This window comes from Nerophis lumbriciformis, linkage group LG12 (assembly GCF_033978685.3).
Source record: "Nerophis lumbriciformis linkage group LG12, RoL_Nlum_v2.1, whole genome shotgun sequence".
Classification (NCBI taxonomy): Eukaryota; Metazoa; Chordata; class Actinopteri; order Syngnathiformes; family Syngnathidae; genus Nerophis; species Nerophis lumbriciformis.
The window spans coordinates 5,933,407-5,958,826 of NC_084559.2; the positions used below are offsets into that span (position 1 = coordinate 5,933,407).

At 41.6% G+C, this 25,420-nt stretch overlaps 1 protein-coding gene across 1 annotated transcript in view; it reads right to left on the reverse strand.

Annotated features, from left to right (window-relative positions):
* LOC140679248 (breakpoint cluster region protein-like) overlaps positions 1-25,420 on the reverse strand; it is a 104,127-nt gene that overhangs the window by 49,495 nt on the left and 29,212 nt on the right. The window contains exons 3-5 of the mRNA XM_072914263.1: positions 15,809-15,981; positions 11,965-12,069; positions 4,040-4,225 (exon numbers count right to left, since the gene is read on the reverse strand). Of these exons, the coding sequence (XP_072770364.1) occupies positions 4,040-4,225; positions 11,965-12,069; positions 15,809-15,981 (464 nt within the window). The remainder of the gene's footprint in view (positions 1-4,039; positions 4,226-11,964; positions 12,070-15,808; positions 15,982-25,420) is intronic.

Genomic DNA, 25,420 nt, shown 5'->3' on the forward strand with positions numbered 1-25,420 from the left:
ACACAATTTCCCAACTCATATGGAAACAGGGTTTGTAGATAGATAGAATTGATGTCAAACAGGGTATAAAAATAAACTTCCTTTTCCTTTAACAGCATATGACAAGCACTGGAAATTGCCGTGTCACGTATGCTGTGCTCTGGCTGCATTCACCGTTACAAATGGAACGAAAGCAAGCGATTCGTCACGTGTCTATATATAAATCCACGTATGAATGTGTGTTTCATCTTTTTCCAACACTGAACAAGCTCCTATCCAGATTCCTCCTATAGAATGTTTTTGTTCTCCTTTACTGTGTGTCATGTGGCGAGGCCAGGCTTTTTATGGGGCCAAGAGAAGACTCCAGGCAGTCTGCTCAAATGTGCACGGCAAAACGTGTACACAAAGATTCTAATCTTGTTCCCTGAAAGTCTCTTTTCAGATGAGGTGTGGCATCTAGGACTTTTCATTCAATAAATGTGTATTTCAAGGGGAAGGACTTGGCAACTGTCAACTTAATATAAGTATTTTTCATAATTGTGGGGTTTATATGGCAACTTAACACTCTGTCACATAAAGACATCATCATTTCTTCACTTCAAGACCTCCTTGTTGGCCGTTGTTTCTCTGCTACATGCATATACCTCCAGGCAGGGGCGTCACTAGCTTTTAAGGACGGGGGGGGCTTTGCCCCCAGGAGATGCACAGGATGCGAGTGAATGTTACGCACAAGCACAAAACTTCACAAACGGCTAACAAAGACTTAGAAATTATTCATTGTTATTATTATTATTTTTTTTAAATGCACGGGACGAAATGAAATGCTCCCCGGGACGATGGCTTTTAACCATATATTTTCTTTTTCTTTTTATGTATTTATTCATTTTACATTTTATATTAAATGTCTTGGTTTTTCCACCCTCTGAAAATCCTATTAAATGTTTAACAAGCCATCCTATAATAATAAAACAGCTATTAATGTAACAATACAATAAAACACATATATTTAATGATGTTTTTTTCATTATTTTAACAATAGGCTTATGTATATTACTTTATATAGATTCTACAAGAAACACAAAACTTAAAAAATAAATGATTTACAATTGCACACACAAGGTTTTGTGCAGCTTCACTCATTGTAAAGGAAGATAATGTGCTTCGTACACCTGCAGGACCGCAAGCAAGGTCGCAGAGAAAATGCGGGCTGGAATTTGAGTGATGTGGGCATTTTCTATATGAACAAGTGGAATGGATTGGATACCGACGCACGAAAGGGGCTCTCTACCTTACGCTACGAAGTGAGGGGAAACTGAGTGAATAATAACAGGTTATATGATTATTTATTTAAACTCATATTTGGGCCACTTTATAATGAATATGTCGGCATTTATTTGTAAAAAAAACCAAAAAAACACCAAATTATTTAGGGGGGCTTAAGAATATTTTAGGGGGGCTTGAGCCCCCCTAAAATAGGCCTAACAACGCCAATGCCTCCAGGTTATGTAACAGCTTCTTCCCTCAGGCCGTAAGACTCTTGAACGCTTTAAAATAATCCCCTCAATTCCCCCCAAAATGGATTAACTCGCTGGAATATAAAGACAATATAACATACATCCATAAACGTGGATGCATATGCAAAAGTGCAATATATTTATCTGTACAGTAATCTATTTATTTATAGCTGCACCTTATTGCTCTTTTATCCTACCATGAGCTATCCATCCATCCATTTTCTATCGCTTGTCCATTTCGGGGTCACGGGGGGTGCTGGAGCCTAATTTTGTTCTTATCTGTACTGTAAAGTTCAAATTTGAATGACAATAAAAGGAAGTCTAAGTCTCTAATATGTACGGAATGATGTTAGCAAGCAAGAAACCATTTTTTCCATTAAAGGAGAACTGCACTGTTTTTGGAATGTTGCCTATCATTCACATAAAAAGACAAGAACACATGTTTTCCTTTCTTATGCATTTTAACTCGTAAATAAACGTTAGTAAAAGTCCGCTAACGATGGAGCCAATAGGAGTCGCTCTAAAGTGCTCTTAAAACATCCAAACACCTCCATCAAGGTTTTATATACATTATAAGTATATCATGTAGTAGCAGGCACATTCTTAAAAACATGTAATATTTACTAGGGATGTCCGATAATATCGGACTGCCGACAATATCGGCTGATAAATGCTTTAAAATGTAATATCGTAAATTATCGGTATCGGTTTCAAAATTATCGGTATCGGTTTCAAAAAGTAAAATGTATGACTTTTTAAAACGCCGCTGTGTACACGGACGTAGGAAGAAGTACAGAGCGCCAATAAACCTTAAAGTCACTGCCTTTGCGTGCCGGTCCAATCACATAATATCTACGTCTTTTCACACACACAAGTGAATGCAATTCATACTTGGTCAACAGCCATACAGGTCACACTGAGGGTGGCCGTATAAACAACTTTAACACTGTTACAAATATGCGCCACACTGTGAACCCACACCAAACAAGAATGACAAACACCTTTCGGGAGAACATCCGCACCGTAACACAACATAAACAGAACAAATACCCAGAACCCCTTGCAGCACTAACTCTTTCGGGACGCTACAATACACACCCCCCCTGTCTCAGGGAGCGCATGTCCCAAATTCCAAGCTGCTGTTTTGAGGCATGTTAAAAAAAATAATGCACTTTGTGACTTCAATAATAAATATGGCAGTGCCATGTTGGCATTTTTTTCCATAACTTGAGTTGATTTTATTTTGGAAAACCTTGTTACATTGTTTAATGCATCCAGCGGAGCATCACAACAAAATTAGGCATAATAATGTGTTAATTCCACGACTGTACATATCAGTATCGGTTGATATCGGAATCTGTAATTAAGAGTTGGACAATATCAGGATATCGGATATCGGCAAAAAAGCCATTATCGGACATCTCTAATATTTACGTATTTTAATCATTTTCAAATACGGCGCCGTACTGATTTCATAAACGCATCACAACGTTCGCTTTTCCCTTTAACAACAACACTGACTTACAGCAGACTTCATGAGAGACAACAAACACTTACTGTACAATGTCTACTTTCACTGGGATAACGACTAATAGGCGTTTGGATGAAGAATTAATTATAGTCCGTGAAAAAGGGTTAAAAAAAAAAGGGTGAAAAAAATCAGCCTCTTTTTGTGTCTTTCTCACCATCTCCAGGTTGAAGTTAATGGGTTATGGTAAATGGGTTATACTTGTGTAGCGCTTTTATACCTTATAGGTCCTCAAAGCATTTTGGCACTATTTCCACATTCACTCATTATTACACATATTCCCACACTGATGGAAGGAGCTACCGTGCAAGGCCCTAACCGCGACCAATCAGGAGCAAGAGTGAAGTGTCATGCTGAAGGACGCAACAGATATGACTAGGATGGCGGAAGCCAGGGATTGAAAGGAACCCTCAGGTTGCTGGCTTGGCCGCTCCACCAACCGAGCCACACCGTCCCCAAGTTGGCTGTGAAAGTGTACCAACTTCCCGGGTTATGGCCAAATTCTTCTACTATCCAAGTCAGAGGCATGATTTATAATCTAGAATTTACTTTCACCAGCTAACAGGCGAGAGAGCAGCTCCCCAGCGCATGATGTCAATACAGCAGCACAAACTAGTTACTCTCTGTAATCAAAGCGCCGCTAAAATAAATCCCTTAATGTTAGCCCTTATAATAACAATATCACTAATACTTAGTTAATATTCAGGTCACAAAATGTATTGTTGGCGCTTTTTGGCTGTTTTTTTAGTGGGTTTTATGAGCGGTTTTATGAGAGGACCTCGAATTGACTTCATTGAGTCAGAATGCATAAAAAAGAAAGAAAAACATGTGTTCTTGTCATACATAAGGATTGTGAATGATAAGCAAAATTCCGTTCCCCTTTAATAATTTCTTGCTCACAAAAATAATTACACTGCTGTTCTTAAATGATACGTTTTCATGCCTGAGTTGGCACTTATTACGGGCATTGAGTGGGGGGAAAAAGTGAATAAATCTAAAAAAAAAAATGAAATTGTACCAGTCTCTGGAAGAGGTCTCCCACACACTGCTGGTAACTCCAGTCTTGGATACGAGGAAGCAGAGCGTCATAGAAGTCTTTATGGATCTCATGGAGCTCTGGGACTTTGAAGAAAATAGTCTCTATCTGTTGATTGGTCAGCATCGGTTGGGACGTTGTGGCTGCCGCCCTGAGAGGCTTCATGGGCTTTAAAAATAAGAACAGTCAACGTGTTAAACATATACCGGTAGTCTGAAACGTGTTAAACATAAACCGTATTTTTCGGACTATAAGTCACAGTTTTTTTCATAGTTTGGCCGGGGGTGCGACTTATACTCAGGAGCGACTTATGTGTGAAATGATTAACACATTACCGTAAAATATCAAATAATATTATTTATCTCATTCACGTAAGAGACTAGACGTATAAGATTTCATGGGATTTAGCGATTAGGAGTGACAGATTGTTTGGTAAACGTATAGCATGTTCTATATGTTATAGTTAATTGAATGACTCTTACCATAATATGTTACGTTAACATACCAGTTGGTTATTTATGCCTCATATAACGTACACTTATTCAGCCTGTTATTCACTATTCTTTATTTATTTTAAATTGCCTTTCAAATGTCTATTCTTGGTGTTGGCTTTTATCAAATAAATTTCCCCAAAAAATGCGACTTATACTCCAGTGCGACTTATATATGTTTTTTTCCTTCTTTATTATGCATTTTCGGCAGGTGCGACTTATACTCCGGTGCGATTTATACTCCCAAAAATACGGTAGTCTGAATGAGGATTCAATAAACCCTGCTTCTTCCGACTCCTTTTTGGACATATTGAATGGTGTAAATCAGTGGTGTCAAAGTCAATTATCTAATTACCGGTAGGTTGTCATTAGAGATGTCCGATAATATCGGACTGCCGATATTATCGGCCGATAAATGCTTTAAAATGTAATATCGGAAATTATCGGTTTAAAAATTTTCGGTATTGGTTTCAAAAAGTAAAATTTATGACTTTTTAAAACGCCGCTGTGTACACGGACGTAGGGAGAAGTGCAGAGCGCCAATAAACCTTAAAGGCACTGACTTTGCGTGCCGGCCCAGTCACATAATATCTGCGGCTTTTCACACACACACACACAGGTGAATGCAAGGCATACTTGGTCAACAGCCATACAGGTCACACTGAGGGTGGCTGTATAAACAACTTTAACGCTGTAACAAATATGCGCCACACTGTGGACCCACACCAAACAAGAATGACAAACACATTTCGGGAGAACATCCGCACCGTAACACAACATAAACACAACAGAACAAATACCCAGAAGCAGCACTAACTCTTCCGGGACGCTACAATATACAACCCCCACTACCTCCTAACCCCGCCCCCCACCTCAACCTCCTCATGCTCTCTCAGGGAGAGCATGTCCCAAATACCAAGCTGCTGTTTTGAGGCATGTTAAAAAAAATAATGCACTTTGTGACTTCAATAATAAATATAGCAGTGCCATGTTGGCATTTTTTTTCCATAACTTGAGTTGATTTATTTTGGAAAACCTTGTTACATTGTTTAATGCATCCAGCGGGGCATCACAACAAAATTAGGCATAATAATGTGTTCATTCCACGACTGTATATATCGGTATCGGTTGATATCGGAATGGGTAACTAAGAGTTGGACAATATCGGGATATCGGATATCGGCAAAAAAGCCATTATCGGACATCTCTAGTTGTCATAAACGTTACTCAATTCATAAAAAAAACTAAAGAAAACACATTTTTATGCATATTTAAATGTATTCAGTTATAAACATTCATTCACTTTCTTCATTCCTTCATGGATCTAAACATTACCACGGCCGGTATTGTTTTCTAAATTTTTATTGTAATATTTTCAGAATGTGTTTGTTCTATTTTTGGCCAAAGTAAGACAAATAAAACAATCTGAAGTTGTCTTTATTTTTTAGTTTTAATGCCATGATTTTAATAGTGTGCACAGATTTTCCTCCATGCGGTCCCTGACCTAAAATGAGTTTGACACCCCTGGTGTAATGTACTCAAGTGATGATCCTGAAAATGTTGTGACGAGCTGTCTTGAGGGACATAGAAGTTATTTTTGTTTCTTCACAGTCAAAAGCATATTTCTCTGGCAGTAAGCGAGGGATTGGAACAGCTTGCTCAAACCAAGAGCTCCAACAACTCGCCCGCACAGGCAGGCATGGCGAGGGAGAAGCGCGACCACCCTCCGTCGTTTTGAGTTTCACAGCCAATGCGGCGTGTGTATGTCCAAGCAGAAGCAGGCTAAACTGTCAATCACGGACGCAAAGACGCGACAGAAAAGCACACACTGCAAAAACTGAAATCTAAGTGAGATTAAATATCTCAAATAAGGGTGATATATTTTCTGTTTGATAAAATAATTCTTCTCACTAAGCAGATTTTATGTTAGAGTGTTTTACTTGTTTTAAGTGTTTTGGTCCTAAATGATCTCAGTAAGATATTACAGCTTGTTGCTGAGATTTGATGACCTATATTGAGTAAAACATGCTTGAAACTAGAATATCAACTGTTGCAAAGCTGTGTCATCAACACTCACAAGTATAAAACTACTTTTTTAAAGTAATCATTTATTATTTCAAGCATGAAAAAAAAAAAAATCATGACTTTGACACTATTGTGTCTCATAATTAAAACAGCTGCTGTTTTATTTTCAACGAAACAATAGAAAATACGTACTCGTACCTCACTTATTTTAAGGTATTTTTGAGTTCATTGAGGTTAGCTAATTTTACTTGTTTTGGAAAGTCTTGACAAGCCAAATTTTCTTGTTCTATTGGCAGATAATTTTGCTTAGTTCAAATAAAATACCCCTCATTTTTGTATTTTTTTTTCTTGTTTTTGAACACTGACTTTTTGCAGTGCATCGGACACACTGGATTGCTTCCCCCAGCAGCAAGACGCCACTGCAGCAGCAGAGATAAAATAATACAGCCGAATGATTTATTATATTTGACAGCTGTTAGAAAAAGGAGCCCTTGGAATTGTCCCAACTAGGGTTGTCCCGATACCAAAATGTATTTCGATACTTTTCTAAATAAAGGAGACCACGAAAATAGCATTATTGGCTTTACTTTAACAAAAAAAATTGTCCTTAAATTAAATAATGAACATAATAGACAACTTGTCTTTTAGTAGCAAGTAAACAAACAAAGGCTCCTAATTAGTCTGCTGACATATGCAGTAACTAGGGCTGCAACAACTACTCGATTAAATCGATTAAAATCGATTATAAAAATAGTTGCCGATTAATTTAGTCATCGATTCGTTGGATCTATGCTATGCGCATGCGCAGAGGCAATTTTATTTTTTATTTTAATTTTTTTTTAAATAAACCTTTATTTATAAACTGCAACATGTACAAACAGCTGAGAAGCAATAATCAAAATAAGTATGGTGCCAGTATGCTGGGTTTTTTTTTCAATAAAATACTGGAAAGGATAGAAATGTAGTTTGTCTCTTTTATCCGATTATTAATCGATTAATCGAAGTAATAATCGACAGATTAATCGATTATCAAATTAATCGTTAGTTGCAGCCCTAGCAGTAACATATTGTGTAATTTATCAGTGTATTAGTTTGTCAACATTATGAGGGACAAGCTGTAAAAATGAATTAATAATCCACTTGTTCATTTACTCTCCTCTCTGAGCTGCCACCTTAACGTGGTAGAGGAGTTTGCGTGTCCCAATGATCCTAGGAGCTATGTTGTCCGGGGGCTTTATGCCCCCTGGTAGGGTCTCCCAAGACAAACTGGTCCTAGGTGAGGGATCAGACAAAGAGCAGCTCGAAGACCTTTATGAAGAAAACAAACAAGGAACCCAGATTTCCCTTGCCCGGACGCGGGTCACCGGGGCCCCCCTCTGGAGCCAGGCCCGGAGGTGGGGCACGATGGCGAGCGCCTGGTGGCCGGGCCTGTCCCCATGGGGCCCGGCCGGGCACAGCCCGAAGAGGCAACGTGGGTCCCCCCCTCCAATGGACTCACCACCCATAGCAGGGGTCATAGAGGTCGGGTGCGATGTGAGCTGGGCGGCAGCCGAGGGCAGGGCACTTGGCGGTCCGATCCTCGGCTACAGAAGCTAGCTCTTGGGACGTGGAACGTCACCTCGCTGGGGGGGAAGGAGCCTGAGCTAGTGCGCGAGGTGGAGAAGTTCCGGCTAGATATAGTCGGACTCACTTCGACGCACAGCAAGGGCTCTGGAACCAGTTCTCTCAAGAGGGGCTGGACTCTCTTCCACTCTGGCGTTGCCGGCAGTGAGAGGCGACAGGCTGGGGTGGCAATTCTTGTTTCCCCCCCGGCTCAGAGCCTGTACGTTGGAGTTCAACCCGGTGGACGAGAGGGTAGCTTCCCTCCGCCTTCGGGTGGGGGAACGGGTCCTGACTGTGGTTTGCGCTTACGCGCCAAACCGCAGCTCAGAGTACCCACCCTTTTTGGATTCACTCGAGGGAGTACTTGAGAGTGCTCCCCCGGGTGATTCCCTCGTGCTACTGGGGGACTTCAATGCTCATGTTGGCAGCGACAGTGAAACCTGGAGAGGCGTGATTGGGAAGAATGGCTGCCCGGATCTGAACCCGAGCGGTGTTTTGTTATTGGACTTTTGTGCCCGTCACAGATTGTCCATAACGAACACCATGTTCAAACATAAGGGTGTCCATATGTGCACTTGGCACCAGGACACCCTAGGCCGCAGTTCCATGATCGACTTTGTAGTTGTGTCATCGGATTTGCGGCCTCATGTTTTGGACACTCAGGTGAAGAGAGGGGCGGAGCTTTCTACCGATCACCACCTGGTGGTGAGTTGGCTGCGATGGTGGGGGAGGATGCCGGACAGACCTGGCAGGCCCAAACGCATAGTGAGGGTTTGCTGGGAACGTCTGGCAGAGTCTCCTGTCAGAGAGAGTTTCAATTCCCACCTCCGGAAGAACTTTGAACATGTCACGAGGGAGGTGCTGGACATTGAGTCCGAATGGACCATGTTCCGCGCCTCTATTGTCGAGGCGGCTGATTGGAGCTGTGGCCGCAAGGTAGTTGGTGCTTGTCGTGGCGGTAATCCTAGAACCCGTTGGTGGACACCGGCGGTGAGGGATGCCGTCAAGCTGAAGAAGGAGTCCTATCGGGTTCTTTTGGCTCATAGGACTCCTGAGGCAGCGGACAAGTACCGACAGGCCAAGCGGTGTGCGGCTTCAGCGGTCGCAGAGGCAAAAACTCGGACATGGGAGGAGTTCGGTGAGGCCATGGAAAACGACTTCCGGACAGCTTCGAAGCAATTCTGGTCCACCATCCGCCGCCTCAGGAAGGGGAAGCAGTGCACTATCAACACCGTGTATGGTGAGGATGGTGTTCTGCTGACCTCGACTGCGGATGTTGTAGATCGGTGGAGGGAATACTTCGAAGACCTCCTCAATCCCACCAACACGTCTTCCTATGAGGAAGCAGTGCCTGGGGAGTCTGTGGTGGGCTCTCCTATTTCTGGGGCTGAGGTTGCTGAGGTAGTTAAAAAGCTCCTCGGTGGCAAGGCCCCGGGGGTAGATGAGATCCGCCCGGAGTTCCTTAAGGCTCTGGATGCTGTGGGGCTGTCTTGGTTGACAAGACTGCAGCATCGCGTGGACATCGGGGGCGGTACCTCTGGATTGGCAGACCGGGGTGGTGGTTCCTCTCTTTAAGAAGGGGAACCGGAGGGTGTGTTCTAACTATCGTGGGATCACACTCCTCAGCCTTCCCGGTAAGGTCTATTCAGGTGTACTGGAGAGGAGGCTACGCCGGATAGTCGAACCTCGGATTCAGGAGGAACAGTGTGGTTTTCGTCCTGGTCGTGGAACTGTGGACCAGCTCTATACTCTCGGCAGGGTCCTTGAGGGTGCATGGGAGTTTGCCCAACCAGTCTACATGTGTTTTGTGGACTTGGAGAAGGCATTCGACCGTGTCCCTCGGGAAGTCCTGTGAGGAGTGCTCAGAGAGTACGGGGTATCGGACTGTTTGATTGTGGCAGTCCACTCCCTGTATGATCAGTGCCAGAGCTTGGTCCGCTTTGCCGGTAGTAAGTCGGACACGTTTCCAGTGAGGGTTGGACTCCGCCAAGGCTGCCCTTTGTCACCGATTCTGTTCATAACTTTTATGGACAGAATTTCTAGGCGCAGTCAAGGCGTTGAGGGGATCTGGTTTGGTGGCTGCAGGATTAGGTCTCTGCTTTTTGCAGATGATGTGGTCCTGATGGCTTCATCTGGCCAGGATCTTCAGCTCTCACTGGATCGGTTCGCAGCTGAGTGTGAAGCGACTGGGATGAGAATCAGCACCTCCAAGTCCGAGTCCATGGTTCTCGCCCGGAAAAGGGTGGAGTGCCATCTCCGGGTTGGGGAGGAGATCTTGCCCCAAGTGGAGGAGTTCAAGTACCTCGGAGTCTTGTTCACGAGTGGGGGAAGAGTGGATCGTGAGATCGACAGGCGGATCGGTGCGGCGTCTTCAGTAATGCGGACGCTGTATCGATCCGTTGTGGTGAAGAAGGAGCTGAGCCGGAAGGCAAAGCTCTCGATTTACCGGTCGATCTACGTTCTCATCCTCACCTATGGTCATGAGCTTTGGGTCATGACCGAAAGGACAAGATCTCGGGTACAAGCGGCCGAAATTAGTTTCCTCTGCCGAGTGGCGGGGCTCTCCCTTAGAGATAGGGTGAGAAGCTCTGTCATTCGGGGGGAGCTCAAAGTAAAGCCGCTGCTCCTCCACATCGAGAGGAGCCAGATGAGGTGGTTCGGGCATCTGGTCAGGATGCCACCCGAACGCCTCCCTAGGAAGGTGTTTCGGGCACGTCCGACCGGTAGGAGGCCACAGGGAAGACCCAGGACACGCTGGGAAGACTATGTCTCCCGGCTGGCCTGGGAACGCCTCGGGATCCCCCGGGAGGAGCTGGACGAAGTGGCTGGGGAGAGGGAAGTCTGGGCTTCCCTGCTTAAGCTGCTGCCCCCGCGACCCGACCTCGGATAAGCGGAAGAAGATGGATGGATGGATGGATTGTTCATTTACTGTTAATATCTGCTTATTTTCTGTTTTAACATGTTCTATGTGAAGTGAATTATATTTATATAGCGCTTTTCTCTAGTGACTCAAAGTGCTTTTACATAGCGAAACCCAATATCTAAGTTACATTTAAACCACTGGGAGCAGGTGGGTAAAGTGTCTTGCCCAAGGACACAACGGCAGAGACTAGGATGGCGGAAGCGGGGATCGAACCTGGAACCCTCAAGTTGCTGGCACGGCCACTCTACCAACCGAGCTATACCACCCCTATCTGCACTTCTGTTAAAATGTAATAATCACATATCCTTATCTTCTTTGATACTTTACATTAGTTTTGGCTGATACTACACATTTGAGTATGGATCTGATAGTAGTTACAGGATCATATATTGGTCATATTCAAAGTCATCATGTGTCCAGGGACATATTTTCTAAGTTTATAAACATAATATGATTTTTTTTTAAATAAATAAAGATTTTTTGACGATAAAAATTATCGATAGTAGTATCGATAACAAAAGTATCGATAGTAGTTTCGACTAGATACGCTCTTGTACTTGATATCATTACAGTGGATGTGTAGATCCACAAAATAAGCCCCCGTGGGGCCAAAGAAAGTTGCTAATAATAGCACTTTTATAAAGTAGGTGATAAACACTATTGAATTTGAACTGTTTTGTGTTAATATGTTTGGGTCTGTGGAACAAATTGGATTTACATTATTTCTTGCAGGACAAGTTTTTTTCCGCTTTTGTACAATTTGGTCCCGGATCTTTTGGAACGGATTACTAGCAAAAACCAAAGGGTGCCACTTAACACAGTTAAAAAAAATACTTGTATTAATGTGTGTCAAAAGTCAAACTGACAATCAAAAGTGCTTCTAGATGGTTGAGGTAGGTCTCCTCACTGGCCAGGATTCCCGACAGAACCCACTTCCTCATCTCCATATCTTTTTCCTGATCCAGCTCCACCTGACGAGAAAAGGCAGAGAGAAAACAATCATATTGGGACACAGCAGCCCTCCTGTTGATGGATGCGTGAAGCACAATTAATAGCCAACACACACATGCAGCTTCACATATTATTGTAAGATTAAGGAGGACAAAGCATATTTGATTAAACTCCGGAGGAGTTTTACATTCCAAAGGGCCTCAGTCAGACATGTGTGGTAACCTAAAGAAGACAAATGTGTTTCTAGACCTGAACTTATTACTCCAACAAGTCAAAAACATTAGTCATCCTGGTGCAGGGTATCATGTCGGAACTGCAGCCATTATATTAGCTTTTTTATCAATGTTGAAGACCACAAGTAGTGCACATTAAAGGGAAAGAATAGCTCAGATACAAGAGGAACAGGACACGGGGCTGGGGATGTGGCTCTCCTAACATCTGTTTGCCCACACTATGTTTTATGTGCGTGGAATACCCATATGGAGAAGCACTCACATCTGGCTTGTACATTCACTTTGGTCAGCCATTTATAGAATCATTTATCAATTACTGCATAAGGATTGACAAGAGAAAAATAATCTATACATACATATATACAGACGGATCAAAAGTTTTTATACACTTGTAAAGAACATAATGTCATGGCTGTTTTGAGTTTCCAATCATTTGTACAACTCTTATTTTTTGGTGATAGAGTGATTGGTCACAAAAAACATTCATGAAGTTTGGTTCTTTTATGAATTTATTATGGGTCTACTGAAAATGTATACATACAGCAATGTTAATATTTGCTTACATGTCCCTTGGCAAGTTTCACTGCAATAAGGCGCTTTTGGTAGCCATCCACAAGCTTCTGGCAAGCTTCTAGTTGCATTTTTGACCACTCCTCTTGACAAAATTGGTGCAGTTTGGCTAAATTTGTTGGTTTTCTGACATGGACTTGTTTCTTCAGCATTGTCCACACGTTTAAATCAGGACTTTGGGAAGGCCATTCTAAAACCTTCATTCTAGCCTGATTTAGCCATTCCTTTACTACTTTTGACGTGTGTTTGGGGTCATTGTCCTGTTGGAACACCCAACAGCGCCCAAGACCCAACCTCCGGGCTGATGATTTTAGGTTGTCCTGAAGAATTTGGAGGTAATCCTACTTTTTCATTGTCCCATTTACTCTCTATAAAGCACCGGTTCCATTGGCAGCAAAACAGGCCCAGAGCATAATACTACCACCACCATGCTTGACGGTAGGTATGGTGTTCCTGGGATTAAAGGCCTCACCTTTTCTCTTCCAAACATATTGCTGGGTATTGTGGCCAAACATCTCAATTTGTGTTTCATCTGACATCACATGGACAAAGATAAGACTTTCTGGAGGAAAGTTCTGTGGTCAGATAAAACAAAAATTGAGCTGTTTGGCCACAATACCCAGCAATATGTTTGGAGGAGAAATAGGTGAGGCCTTTAATCCCAGGAACACCAATCCTACCGTCAAGCATGGTGGTGGTAGTATTATGCTCGGGGCCTGTTTTGCTGTCAATGGAACTGCTGCTTTACAGACAGTAAATGGGACAATGAAAAAGGAAGATTACCTCCAAATTCTTCATGACAACATAAAATCATCAGCCCGGAGGTTGGGTCTTGGGCGCAGTTGGGTGTTCCAACAGGACAGTGACCCCAAACACACGTCAAAAGTGGTAAAGGAATGGCTAAATCAGGCTAGAATTAAGGTTTTAGCATGGCCTTCCCAAAGTCCTGACTTAAAAGTGTGGACAATGCAGAAGAAACAAGTCCATGTCAGAAAACCAACCAATTTAGCTGAATTGCACCAATTTTGTCAAAAGGAGTGGTCAAAAATTGAACCAGAAGCTTGTGGATGGCTACCAAAAGCGCCTTATTGCAGTGAAACTTGCCAAGGGACATGTAAGCAAATATTAACATTGCTGTATGTATACTTTTGACCCAGCACATTTGCTCACATTTTCAGTAGACCCATAATAAATTCAGAAAAGAACCAAACTTCATGAATGTTTTTTGTGACCAACAAGTATGTGCTCCAATCACTCTATCACAAAAAAATAAGAGTTGTAGAAATGATTGGAAACTGAAGACAGCCATGACATTATGTTCTTTACAAGTGTATGTCAACTTTTGATCGCAACTATATATATATATACATATATATATACATATATATACATATATATATATATATATATATATATATATATATACACACACACACATATATATATAAAACAGAGGTGCCCATCAGATCGATCACAAGCTACTGGTCGATCGTTGAGGGTGTGTCGGGAGGCGTTCAAAACATAGACCTAAAAATTACTATGACATCACTTTTGTCACTTGATTGACATTCACGGCAGCCGAGGATCTTGTGAGATGACGTGGGCTGCTGCGAACTCAATAAGAAGAAAAAAAACCGACCTACACATAAAGCATGTTTCAATTCAACAGACTCCCTCGCCGTACCGGCCATCAAAACTGTAGAGACTGACCACACAGTTCTTGTCTTCACAATAAAAGTGCTGCTCTATCCTGCCAATAGAACAAGAACATATGGCTTGTCATGACTTTCCAAAACAAGTCAAATGAGCTAACTTCAATGAACCCAATACCTTAAAATAAGTATATTCTCACTAATAACAAGTGCACTTTTCTTGGTAGACAAAAACAATGAGACCTTTTAGCTCAATATGTTGAAAAATATTCTTAAATTAAGTAAATGCTAGTGTCATTATCTTGACATAATGATATGCGCTCGGCATCATGATTTTTTTTTTCATGCTTGAAGTAAGAAATTATTACTTTAAAAAAGTAGTTTTATACTTGTGAGTGTTGATGACACAGCTTTGCAACAGTTGATATTCTAGTTTCAAGCATGTTTTACTCAATATAGGTCATCAAATCTCAGCAACAAGCTGTAATATCTTACTGAGATCATTTAGGACCAAAACACTTAAAACAAGTAAAACACTCTAACATAAAAATCTGCTTAATGAGAAGAATTATCTTATCAGACAGAAAATAAGCAAATATCACCCTTATTTGAGATATTTAATCTTACTTAGATTTCAGTTTTTGAAGTGTGCATGTTATGATTTTTCTTACGAGTTTCTATGACCAGCCTTATCTTGCCTCTTGATTGGCCGGTCCGTAATGTTTCTCCCTAACCTTAGCCAATTGTGACTCATCATACAAACACCAACCTATCATTATGGTTTTTCTCCGTATGTACGGATGTTCTCATTCATCCAGGTCATTGTATTTTCTCCATATTTTATGGGGGCCTGGATTCGCAGTCCATTTTCTCTCTTTGTAGCTTGTAGCTTTGATGTAAGCTACCTACCTACATGGGTCTAAAAGTAGCTAAGCTACAGAAAAAGCTACTCGTTAAAAAAGTAGCTAAGCTACCGCCAAGCTACTGGAAAATGTAGTTAAGCTACATAGCTTAAAGGGACAGGCACCTAGACACTTAGTCAAATTTACTCCGTTTTTTTTTGGTGACTTCCAGCTAGGAGAGGGACTAATTTTGAGTTCCGGACCCAGGTGCGGAACCAAGGCAGCACGGCCTTCTTAAAGGGACATGCACCTAGACACTTAGTCAAATTTACTCCTTTTTTTGTAGCTTGTTACTGCCCGTCACTGAATAATAGCACAGACTAACATTTTGAACCACTTCTACAGCAGTAAAATGTAAGACATTTTTAAGGAGTCAACTTAATTTCAGGTCAATGACATTACCGACAGTGTGGACTCAAGGGAACAAGACGACCGGGTGTCTCGGCTGCATCGACTCTTAGAGCGGAGCTGTGGCGGGGAGGAAGGAGACCCGGTGAGGGACAGAGCATCGTGACCAGACTGGTGGTCTTCGGAGTGTTCCAAGTCATAATTGTATGATGGAGGATCCTCGTTATCTGTCGGAAGCAAAAGAACAAAAAGTCACATTAAGAAAAAGTAGAACCTTTTAATATGTTAGAAATACATTTCTTGGTACAAGCGGTCTTTAGTAGCAATCCGTATATATTAGGGGTGTAACGGTACATGTATTTGTATTGAACCGTTTCCGTACGGGGGTTTCGGTTCGGTTCGGAGGTGTACCGAACGAGTTTCCACACGAACATATTAAGTAGCCGCCTAAGCTCTTAACAAGCTGCTCCGCTTCCTTCTGCCTCTGTCTCTGTCAGTACTCTACACAGCACCCAGCATTGTCCCACCCACACAACCATCTGATTGGTTACACACAGAGCGGTAACAGCCAATCAGCAGTGCGTATTCAGAGCGCATGTAGTCAGTGCTTAGCGTTTAGCAGGAAAGCATCAAGCAGCGGACTCTCCCCAAATTATAATAAACACCTCCCAGTCAACTACTAGTAACATCACTATGAGCCCGTTGACCTTCTAGAAATATAAAAGGCAGCTCAGCTCGCTCGCAGTCCTGGCTTGAGGTGAAGGCTAATTCGCTTTTAGCGCAACTTTAGCTCATTTTGCGGTGTGTGTGTGTGTGTGTGTGTGTGTGTGTGTGTGTGTGTGTGTGTGTGTGTGTGTGTGTGTGTGTGTTACGGACAGCAAAGCTCTGCCTGTCTGTTATTTCACTTTACCTTTTCCTGTGTTGATTGAGCTGTGTTGAAGCAGCAAAAAAGAACATTATGTTAAATGAAGAGTTTCTGTCTCTGATAGTTGATATAATAATGTAACTGCATCATAAAGCCTACATGAATTCCATGGTGTCCAGAGATGAATAGTCTCTCCTATTACTATTGTACTATTTTTTCAGCGATAGTTACACTAATCATTAGTAATGCAGAAGCCTAGTTTTGAATGGCAGGGTCCCTGCTATCACATGTTGATAAAAATATAACATTTACATAATAAAAATCAACTACAGGCTTCCCAAATGCTGTAATAAATTAAGCATGATGAGTTGACTTGAAACTGTTTAATGTTGCACTTTTTATATGTAGAAAAAAAGTTTTGTCATTTTATTTAATCTGAGCAACAACTTGAGGCAGTTTAATGTTGATTAACGTGGGCAGAATTATTATAGTGTTCCCAATGTTAAAAGGATAAAGCCATTGATTACAAATTTGGTAAATAAATAACCAAAAAATTTATATTTTGTTGCTTTCTTACTGTACCGAAAATGAACCGAACCGTGACCTCTAAACCGAGGTACGTACCGAACCGAAATTTTTGTGTACCGTTACACCCCTAGTATATATTCCGCATAAGTCAACAGGACAGAACCCATTCAATGTGAGTTGTGTTTAATGGTCCCATGAAATCTGTAGCTCACTCCTCCGTCTTGCTGCAGTTTAAATTTGTAATGGATTTTGTATTGTGCATTAGTAGCAAACTAGCTTGTGTAAACCCAATGTACTATTGTCAGCCAACAAAAAAAAACTAAGGACACCAAAATTGTTATGACAGACTGAAGTGAGAGATACTATATTTCTCATATTACACAACAGTCGCCTAATAGAATTCTAGAAATGTCATTGTCACCATCATTTAATGTTATTATGTTGCATATATTGCACCCCACAAAGAGTTATGAAAATCAACTGGGCCACAAGCCTTGCGAACAATAACAGTGGACATCACTTTTTTGCCGATATATACGATATTCCGATATTGTCCCACTCTTAATTACCGATTCCGATATCAACCGATACCGATATATACAGTCGTGGAATTAACACATTATTATGCCTAATTTTGTTGTGATGCCCCGCTGGATGCATTAAACAATGTAACAAGGTTTTCCAAAAGAAATCAACTCAAGTTATATATATATATTGTGGCCGTCCCGGAAGAGTTAGTGCTGCAAGGGGTTCTGGGTATTTGTTCTGTTGTGTTTATGTTGTGCTACGGTGTGTGGATATTCTCCCGAAATGTGTTTGTCATTCTTGTTTGGTGTGCGTTCACAGTGTGCCGCATATTTGTAACAGTGTTAAAGTTGCTTATACGGCCACCCTCAGTGTGACCTGTATGGCTGTTGACCAAGTATACGTTTGCATTCACTTGTGTGTGTCAAAAGCCGTATATATTATGTGACTGGGCCGGCATGCAAAGGCAGTGCCTTTAAGGTTTATTGGCGCTCTGTCCTTCTCCCTACGTCCGTGTACACAGCGGCGTTTTAAAAAGTCATGAATTTTACTTTTTGAAACCGATACCGATAATTTTGAAACCGATACAGATAATTTCCGATATTACATTTTAAAGCATTTATCGGCCGATAATATCGGCAGTCTGATATTATCGGACAACTCTAGACATCACTATATTATAAGACAAAAGTATGGATATAATAAATATACTGAATCTGTAGATATATCCTCTGAGTGTTGTAAAGGAACAAAACATTTCAAAAGAAAGAATACTGGGATGCAATTTTGAAAATAAATCAGTGCCGGCTGTTGTCTGGCACACTTACCGGTATGTGTATGCTGCAAGCATATTTGTATTGGCAAACTATTCCAGTCGAACACTAAACAGCATGCAGTCATTTGTCATGTATCAAATCCTCTTTAGACCTTGACAACCCTGTGTTCTTGTCTGTGCCAGCCACCAAGTGCTTGTGCCAGGTGAGTGGATAACAGGCAACACGCACGCAACGCTCATGCCTGCAACAGTATGTCCACTATGTCATTGGTTTTTAAGATGAACCCAAGAAAAGATGACACGTTTAATTATATGGTCGCGACAGAGTGGAATTTGAAATGAAGCAACAGGCTGACGGTCACCATACACCAGAAAAACAAGTGCTTTACGTTTTGGACACCAGTAAGAAAAAGATCAACAGGCTGGATATCTTGTGATCTTCGTAATTACAAAACCCACAACCAGTGAAGTTGACACATTGTGTAAATGGTAAATGAAAACAGAATACAATGATTTGCAAATCCTTTTCAACCTATATTCAATTGAATGCACTGCAAAGACAAGATACTTATTGTTCGAACTACAAAACTTTGTTATTTTTTGCAAATATTAGCTCATATGGAATTTGATGCCTGCAACATGTTTAAAAAAAAGCTGGTACAAGTGGCAAAAAAGACTGAGAAAGTTGAGGAATGCTCATCAAACACTTATTTGGAACATCCCACAATTAAACAGGCTAATTGGGAACATGTGGGTGCCATGATTGGCTATAAAAGCAGCTTCCATGAAATGCTCAGTCATTCACAAACAAGGATGGGGCGAGAGTCACCACTTTGACAACAAATGCGTGAGCAAATTGTTTAAGAACAACATTTCTCAACCAGCTTTTGCAAGGAATTTAGGGATTTCACCATCTACGGTCCGTAATATCATCAAAAGGTTCAGAGAATCTGGAGAAATCACTGCACGTAAGCGATGATATTACGGACCTTCGATTTCTTGGGCGGTATTTCATCAAAAAGCGACATCAGTGTGTAAAGGATATCACCACATAGGCTCAGGAACACTTCAGAAAACCACTGTCAGTAACTACAGTTGGTCGCTACATCTGTAAGTGCAAGTTAAAACTCTACTATGCAAAGTGAAAGCCATTTATCAACAACACCCAGAAACGCAGCCGGCTTCACTGGGCACGAGCTCATCTAAGATGGACTGATACAAAGTGGAAAAGTGTTCTGTGGTCTGACAAGTCCACATTTCAAATTGTTTATGGAAACTGTGGACGTCGTGTCCTCCGGAACAAGGAGGAAAAGAACCATTCGGATTGTTATAGGCGCAAAGTTCAAAAGCCAGCATCTGTGATGGTATGGGGGTGTATTAGTGCCCAAGGTATGGGTAACTTACACATCTGTGAAAGCACCATTAATGCTGAACGATACACACAGGTTTTGGAGCAACGTATGTTGCCATCTAAGCAACCTTATAATGGACGCCCCTGCTTATTTCAGCAAGACAATGCCAAGCCACGTGTTACAACAGCGTGGCTTCATAGTAAAAGAGTGCGGGTACTAGACTTGCCTGCCTCTAGTCCAGACCTGTGTCCCATTGAAAATGTGTGGTGGAATATGAAGCCTAAAATACCACAACGGAGACTGTTGAACAACTTAAGCTGTACATCAAGCAAGAATGGGAAATAATTCCACCTGAAAATCTTAAAAAATTGGTCTCCTCAGTCCTCAAACATTTACTGAGTGTTGTAAAAAGGAAAGGCCATATAACACAGTGGTAAAAATGCCCCTGTGACAACTTTTTTGCAATGTGTTGCTGCCATTAAATTCAAAGTTTTTAATTTGCAAAAAAATAAAATAAAGTTTCTCAGTTGGAACATTAAATATCTTGTTTTTTCAGTCTATTCAATTGAATATAAGTTGAAAAGGATTTGCAAAATATTGTACTCTGTTTTTATTTATGAATTACACAACATGCCAACTTTACTGGTTTTGGGTTTTGTAGAACATTGTAGACTGGGACTTGATGAGTTTGTCAACATGGAAAAGTTGTCAAAATAAACGGGTTTGACTCTTGTATACATTGTCCTGCACAGGCATGCAAGGAGAGATGTCAGTTTAGACCAGGGCTGTCCAAACTTGATCAAGAAAGGGCCTAGTACAGAAAAAAACTGAAAGAAGCGGGGGTCACTTTGATACATTTTGTACATTAAATATACAAAAAAACAATACAATGTAGGTGTAAGGACAATCAGTACTGTACAGTACATGCTAAACCAGGGGTCGGCAACCCGCGGCTCCGGAGCCGCATGCGGCTCTTTGATCACTCTGATGCGGCTCAGCAGCTTACTTGCTGAACCCCCCAATTTTCCCGTGAGACTTCCGGATTTCAGTGCCTCTCGCAGAAAACTCCCGGGATTAATATTCACCGATTTTCACCCTTATGGCTATAATAAGGGCGTGCCATGATGATACAACATTTGGCGCCCTCTACAATCTGTATTAACAGCGTGCCAGCCCAACACTTGTTATACAATATACATCTTCTGCTCGCACACGTACGTGACAGCAAGGCATACTTGGTCAACAGCCACATAGGTTACACTGACGGTGGTCATATAAAACAACTTTAACACTCTTACTAATAATGCGCCACACTTTGAACCAAAACCAAACACGAATGACAAACACATTTCGGGAGAACATCTGCACCTTAACACAACATAAACACAACAGAACAAACACCCAGAATCCCATGCAGCCCTGACTCTTCCGGGCTACATTATACACCCCTGCTACCACCAAACCCCGCCCCCACCCCAACCCTGCTCCCTCACACATCAAACCCCCCCCCCCCCTCTCTCTCTCTCTGTGCGTCGGTCGAGGTGGGCGGGGTTTGGTGGGGGGGGGGGGGGGGGGGGGGGGGGGGGTGTATAATGTATCCCGGAAGAGTTAGGGCTGCATGGGATTCTGGGTATTTGTCCTGTTGTGTTTATGTTGTGTTACCGTGCAGATGTTCTCCCGAAACTTGTTTGTCATTCTTGTTTGGTGTGGGTTCACAGTGTGGCACATTATTAGTAAGAGTGTTAAAGTTTTTGTTTTTTTTATACCGCCACCGTCAGTGTGACCTGTGTGGTTGTTGAGTAAGTATGCCTTGCTGTCACCTACGTGAGCAAGCGGAAGCCCCACACAACGTGTGGCTGATCAGGCACGCTGGCTGTAGTGGCCGCTATATGCTGTACTAACACGGCACGCATGACGCTGACAAGCGCCATTCCTTTATAACCCGCGTGCCGCACCAGCTTTCAAATTCCACATAAAGGTGTGGGCAGCGTGTCTGAGACCCCTGGTTTATACATAGGACAAAGCAAAAAAAAAAAAAATTGTATGCAGTGTTATTTCATTTAAAATTTCAAAAAGATTTTGCGGCTCCCATCGTTTCTATAATTTTTGAAACTGGTCAAAATGGCTCTTTGACTGGTAAAGGTTGCCGACCCCTGTGCTAAACTAACTGTACAAAACATCCACATTTTACTGCTGTGTCATAGGTTACAACAGAATTTAAGATATTACATTTACTATCAGCCCTGCGATGAGGTGGCGACTTGTCCAGGGTGTACACCGCCTTCCGCCCGATTGTAGCTGAGATAGGCTCCAGCGCCCCCCGCGACCCCAAAGGGAATAAGCGGTAGAAAATGGATGGATGGATGGGCATTTACTATCAGGGCAGCACGGTGGAAGAGGGGTTAGTGCATCTGCCTCACAATACGAAGGTCCTGAGTAGTCTTGGGTTCAATCCCGGGCTCGCGATCTTTCTGTGTGGAGTTTGCATGTTCTCCCCATGACTGCGTGGGTTCCCTCCGGGTACTCCGGCTTCCTCCCACCTCCAAAGACATGCACCTGGGGATAGGTTGATTGGAAACACTAAATTGGCCCTAGTGTGTGGATGTGAGTGTGAATGTTGTCTGTCTATCTGTGTTGGCCCTGCGATGAGGTGGCGACTTGTCCAGGGTGTACCCCGCTTTCCGCCCGATGGTAGCTGAGATAGGCTCCAGCGCCCCCCGCGACCCCAAAAGGGAATAAGCGGTAGAGAATGGATGGATGGCATTTACTATCATTCCTTATTAATATTGCTATCATGCCAACTACAACCTTTTTGAGGGCTTTAGCACCCTTGAAAAAGTATATATCTTGCAAGGAATTTGTACACATTTCATTCGGCAGGACACCCGGAAAATCAAAGACTATAATTATACAGTAAGACCAATTTGGTTTTTCAGCATGGAAGGTCCCATTTTGGGAGGATTTGAGCCAGTTGCTTTTTTTCTTAAGTTTTTTGTGAAACGTTCTAATCCAGGATCTGTTTATTTGGTCTTTAGAATGTGTTGCGGGCCAATAACAAACTAGGCCGCACACCCCTGGTTTAGATTGTTGGGGGAATGCCTTGGGTTCATCTACAATAGTTAGGAATCTGCTCTTCAACAACTAGATGTAATTTATTTTTGTATGCAGCCGGACTCGGAGACTCGGAGCGAGCCAACAAAAAGATTGACAACAGGAAAGAGAGGATTCCGGAAAGCGCAGGAGGATAAAGAGGAGTCACCCTGGAAATTTTTCCAGTGCATTCAAGAGAACACGGTGACATCTACACAGGTCTTCACAAAAGACTAACAAACAAAGTGCCCAAAAGAGAGAGGGAGTGTATTGACTGTGTGAGGAACAAGCCAGCTTTGGGACGCAAGGGAAGTTGATGTGAAAGGCCACTCTGTGTTCCAGTGAGATTATACATCAACTCAACCACTAGATGAATAACACATCCTCTTCTAAAGCAGGAGTCTCAGAGCCACAAAATATCTCCTTCCAGTGCAAAAGCAAACAGTCAGCTCTTAGAAATATCAAAGTAAGCAAGGCGGCATACAGTATATTCAACCATAATAAAACCTTGGTGTGTTTGATTGAAGGTGTCCTTAGTCTGTGGCAGTGTGAGCAAGTGAGCAAATACGAGCCTCACTATTTTGAGGGGCTAACGAGAAGTACCGAGGAAGTGACCAGGCGGTCCTATCCTGGAAATTCAGCAATTCATCTACTTTAAAGCGGAAACAGGCAATCTGCACAAGGCCGTCTTTACACAAACAAGCTCCACTCACACCACGAGTACAGTCTGCACAATCAGGATTTATTCCATATTATAATTCACCTGGGATCTCATGTACTTTAATACAATTAAACTTTAAATTTGTCTTTCATTCATCATACAATGTACATTATGTACATTATGTAGTATGTATTGTCCACTTATATTGACATATATCAGCTACTGTGTGGAAGTGTGGGGGAACACATATAAGAGTAACATAAAGGCATTGTATCAACTACAGAAAAGAGCTATTAAGGATTATCTAGAACACACTAACATATTATTTATTAATTCTGGTTTATTAAAATAAAACTACAGGAGCTAGTAAAGTTACAGACATCATGTGTTATGTTTAAGGCTAAAAGTAAAACATTACCAGCAAATTTACAAAAAATGTTGGTCATCACTTCTGAGAATGAAGAGCATAGAATAAAAGGTAATTTCAAACATCAGTATTCAAGGACAACTTTAAACGGAGTATAAGTTGCTCTGGAGTATAAGTCGCACCGGCCGAAAATGCATAATAAAGAAGGAAAAAAACATATATAAGTCACACTGGAGTATAAGTCGCATTTTTGGGGGACATTTATTTGATAAAACCCAACATTAAGAATAGATATTTGAAAGGCAATTTAAAATAAATAAAGAATAGTGAACAACAGGCGTTATATGAGGCTTAAATAACCAACTGAGAAGGTGCCTGGTATGTTAACGTAACATATTATGGTAAGAGTCATTCAAATAACTATAACATATAGAACATGCTATACGTTTACCAAACAATCTGTCACTCCTAATCGCTAAATCCCATGAAATCTTATACGTCTAGTCTCTTACGTGAATGAGCTAAATAATATTATTTGATATTTTACGGTAATGTGTTAATAATTTCACACATAAGTCGCTCCTGAGTATAAGTCGCACCAAGTCGGCCAAACTATGAAAAAAACTGCGACTTCTCGTCCGAAAAATACGGTCTATCAGTGGTGGGGGTTAAACTATGGAATTCTCTTTACAATGAGATAAAATACTGTAAAAATATATTCCAATTGAAAAAATTTATATATAAAGACAGAACAATAAGATCATATGGACAGCCATAAGTGTTTACATTTTGCTTTATATTTATTTTTTTACTTATTTTTTGTCTGGTTTTGTATTTGCTTTGTATCATCCTGTCAGGTGTACATTACTTTTTTTTGTTCAGTTTGTACTTCATGAAGTTTTGCACTTGTTGTGTTTTTTTTGTGTGTTTTTTGTTTGTTTTCATTATATTTGGATGTATTTGTTTGGTTTGTATGATATCCATTAAGTAAGACTACATATTATGTTGAAGGGGGCAGGAAAATGTAAGATTTTCTTCATCCTGTTCCTTCTCAGGTATTGGTGTGTAAATGTGTGTTCAGATGCTGAGGTTTAATTGTCTATTGATCCAAGATGCACATCAATGAAGGAGATAAATAAAAAATGAATGAAAACAATGTACAGTACCGTATGTGCTTTTATTCTGTATCCAATCCATTCAACTCCCCTTTCAATTTTAAAATATATGAACCAATTTGGGAATTAAATTATTCCAATAAGTGATAGCGGGAATCAATCAACTATCAATTCATACTTGCCAACCCTCCCGATTTTTACGGGAGACTCCCGAATTTCAGTGCCTCTCCCGAAAATCTCCCAAGGCAACCACTCTCCCGAATTTCTCCCAATTTTCACCCGAGCAACAATATTAAGGGTGTGCCGTGATGGCACTGCCTTTAGCGTCCTCTGCAACCTGTCGACGTGTCCGCTTTTTCGCCATACATACGGCGTGCCGGCCCAGTCA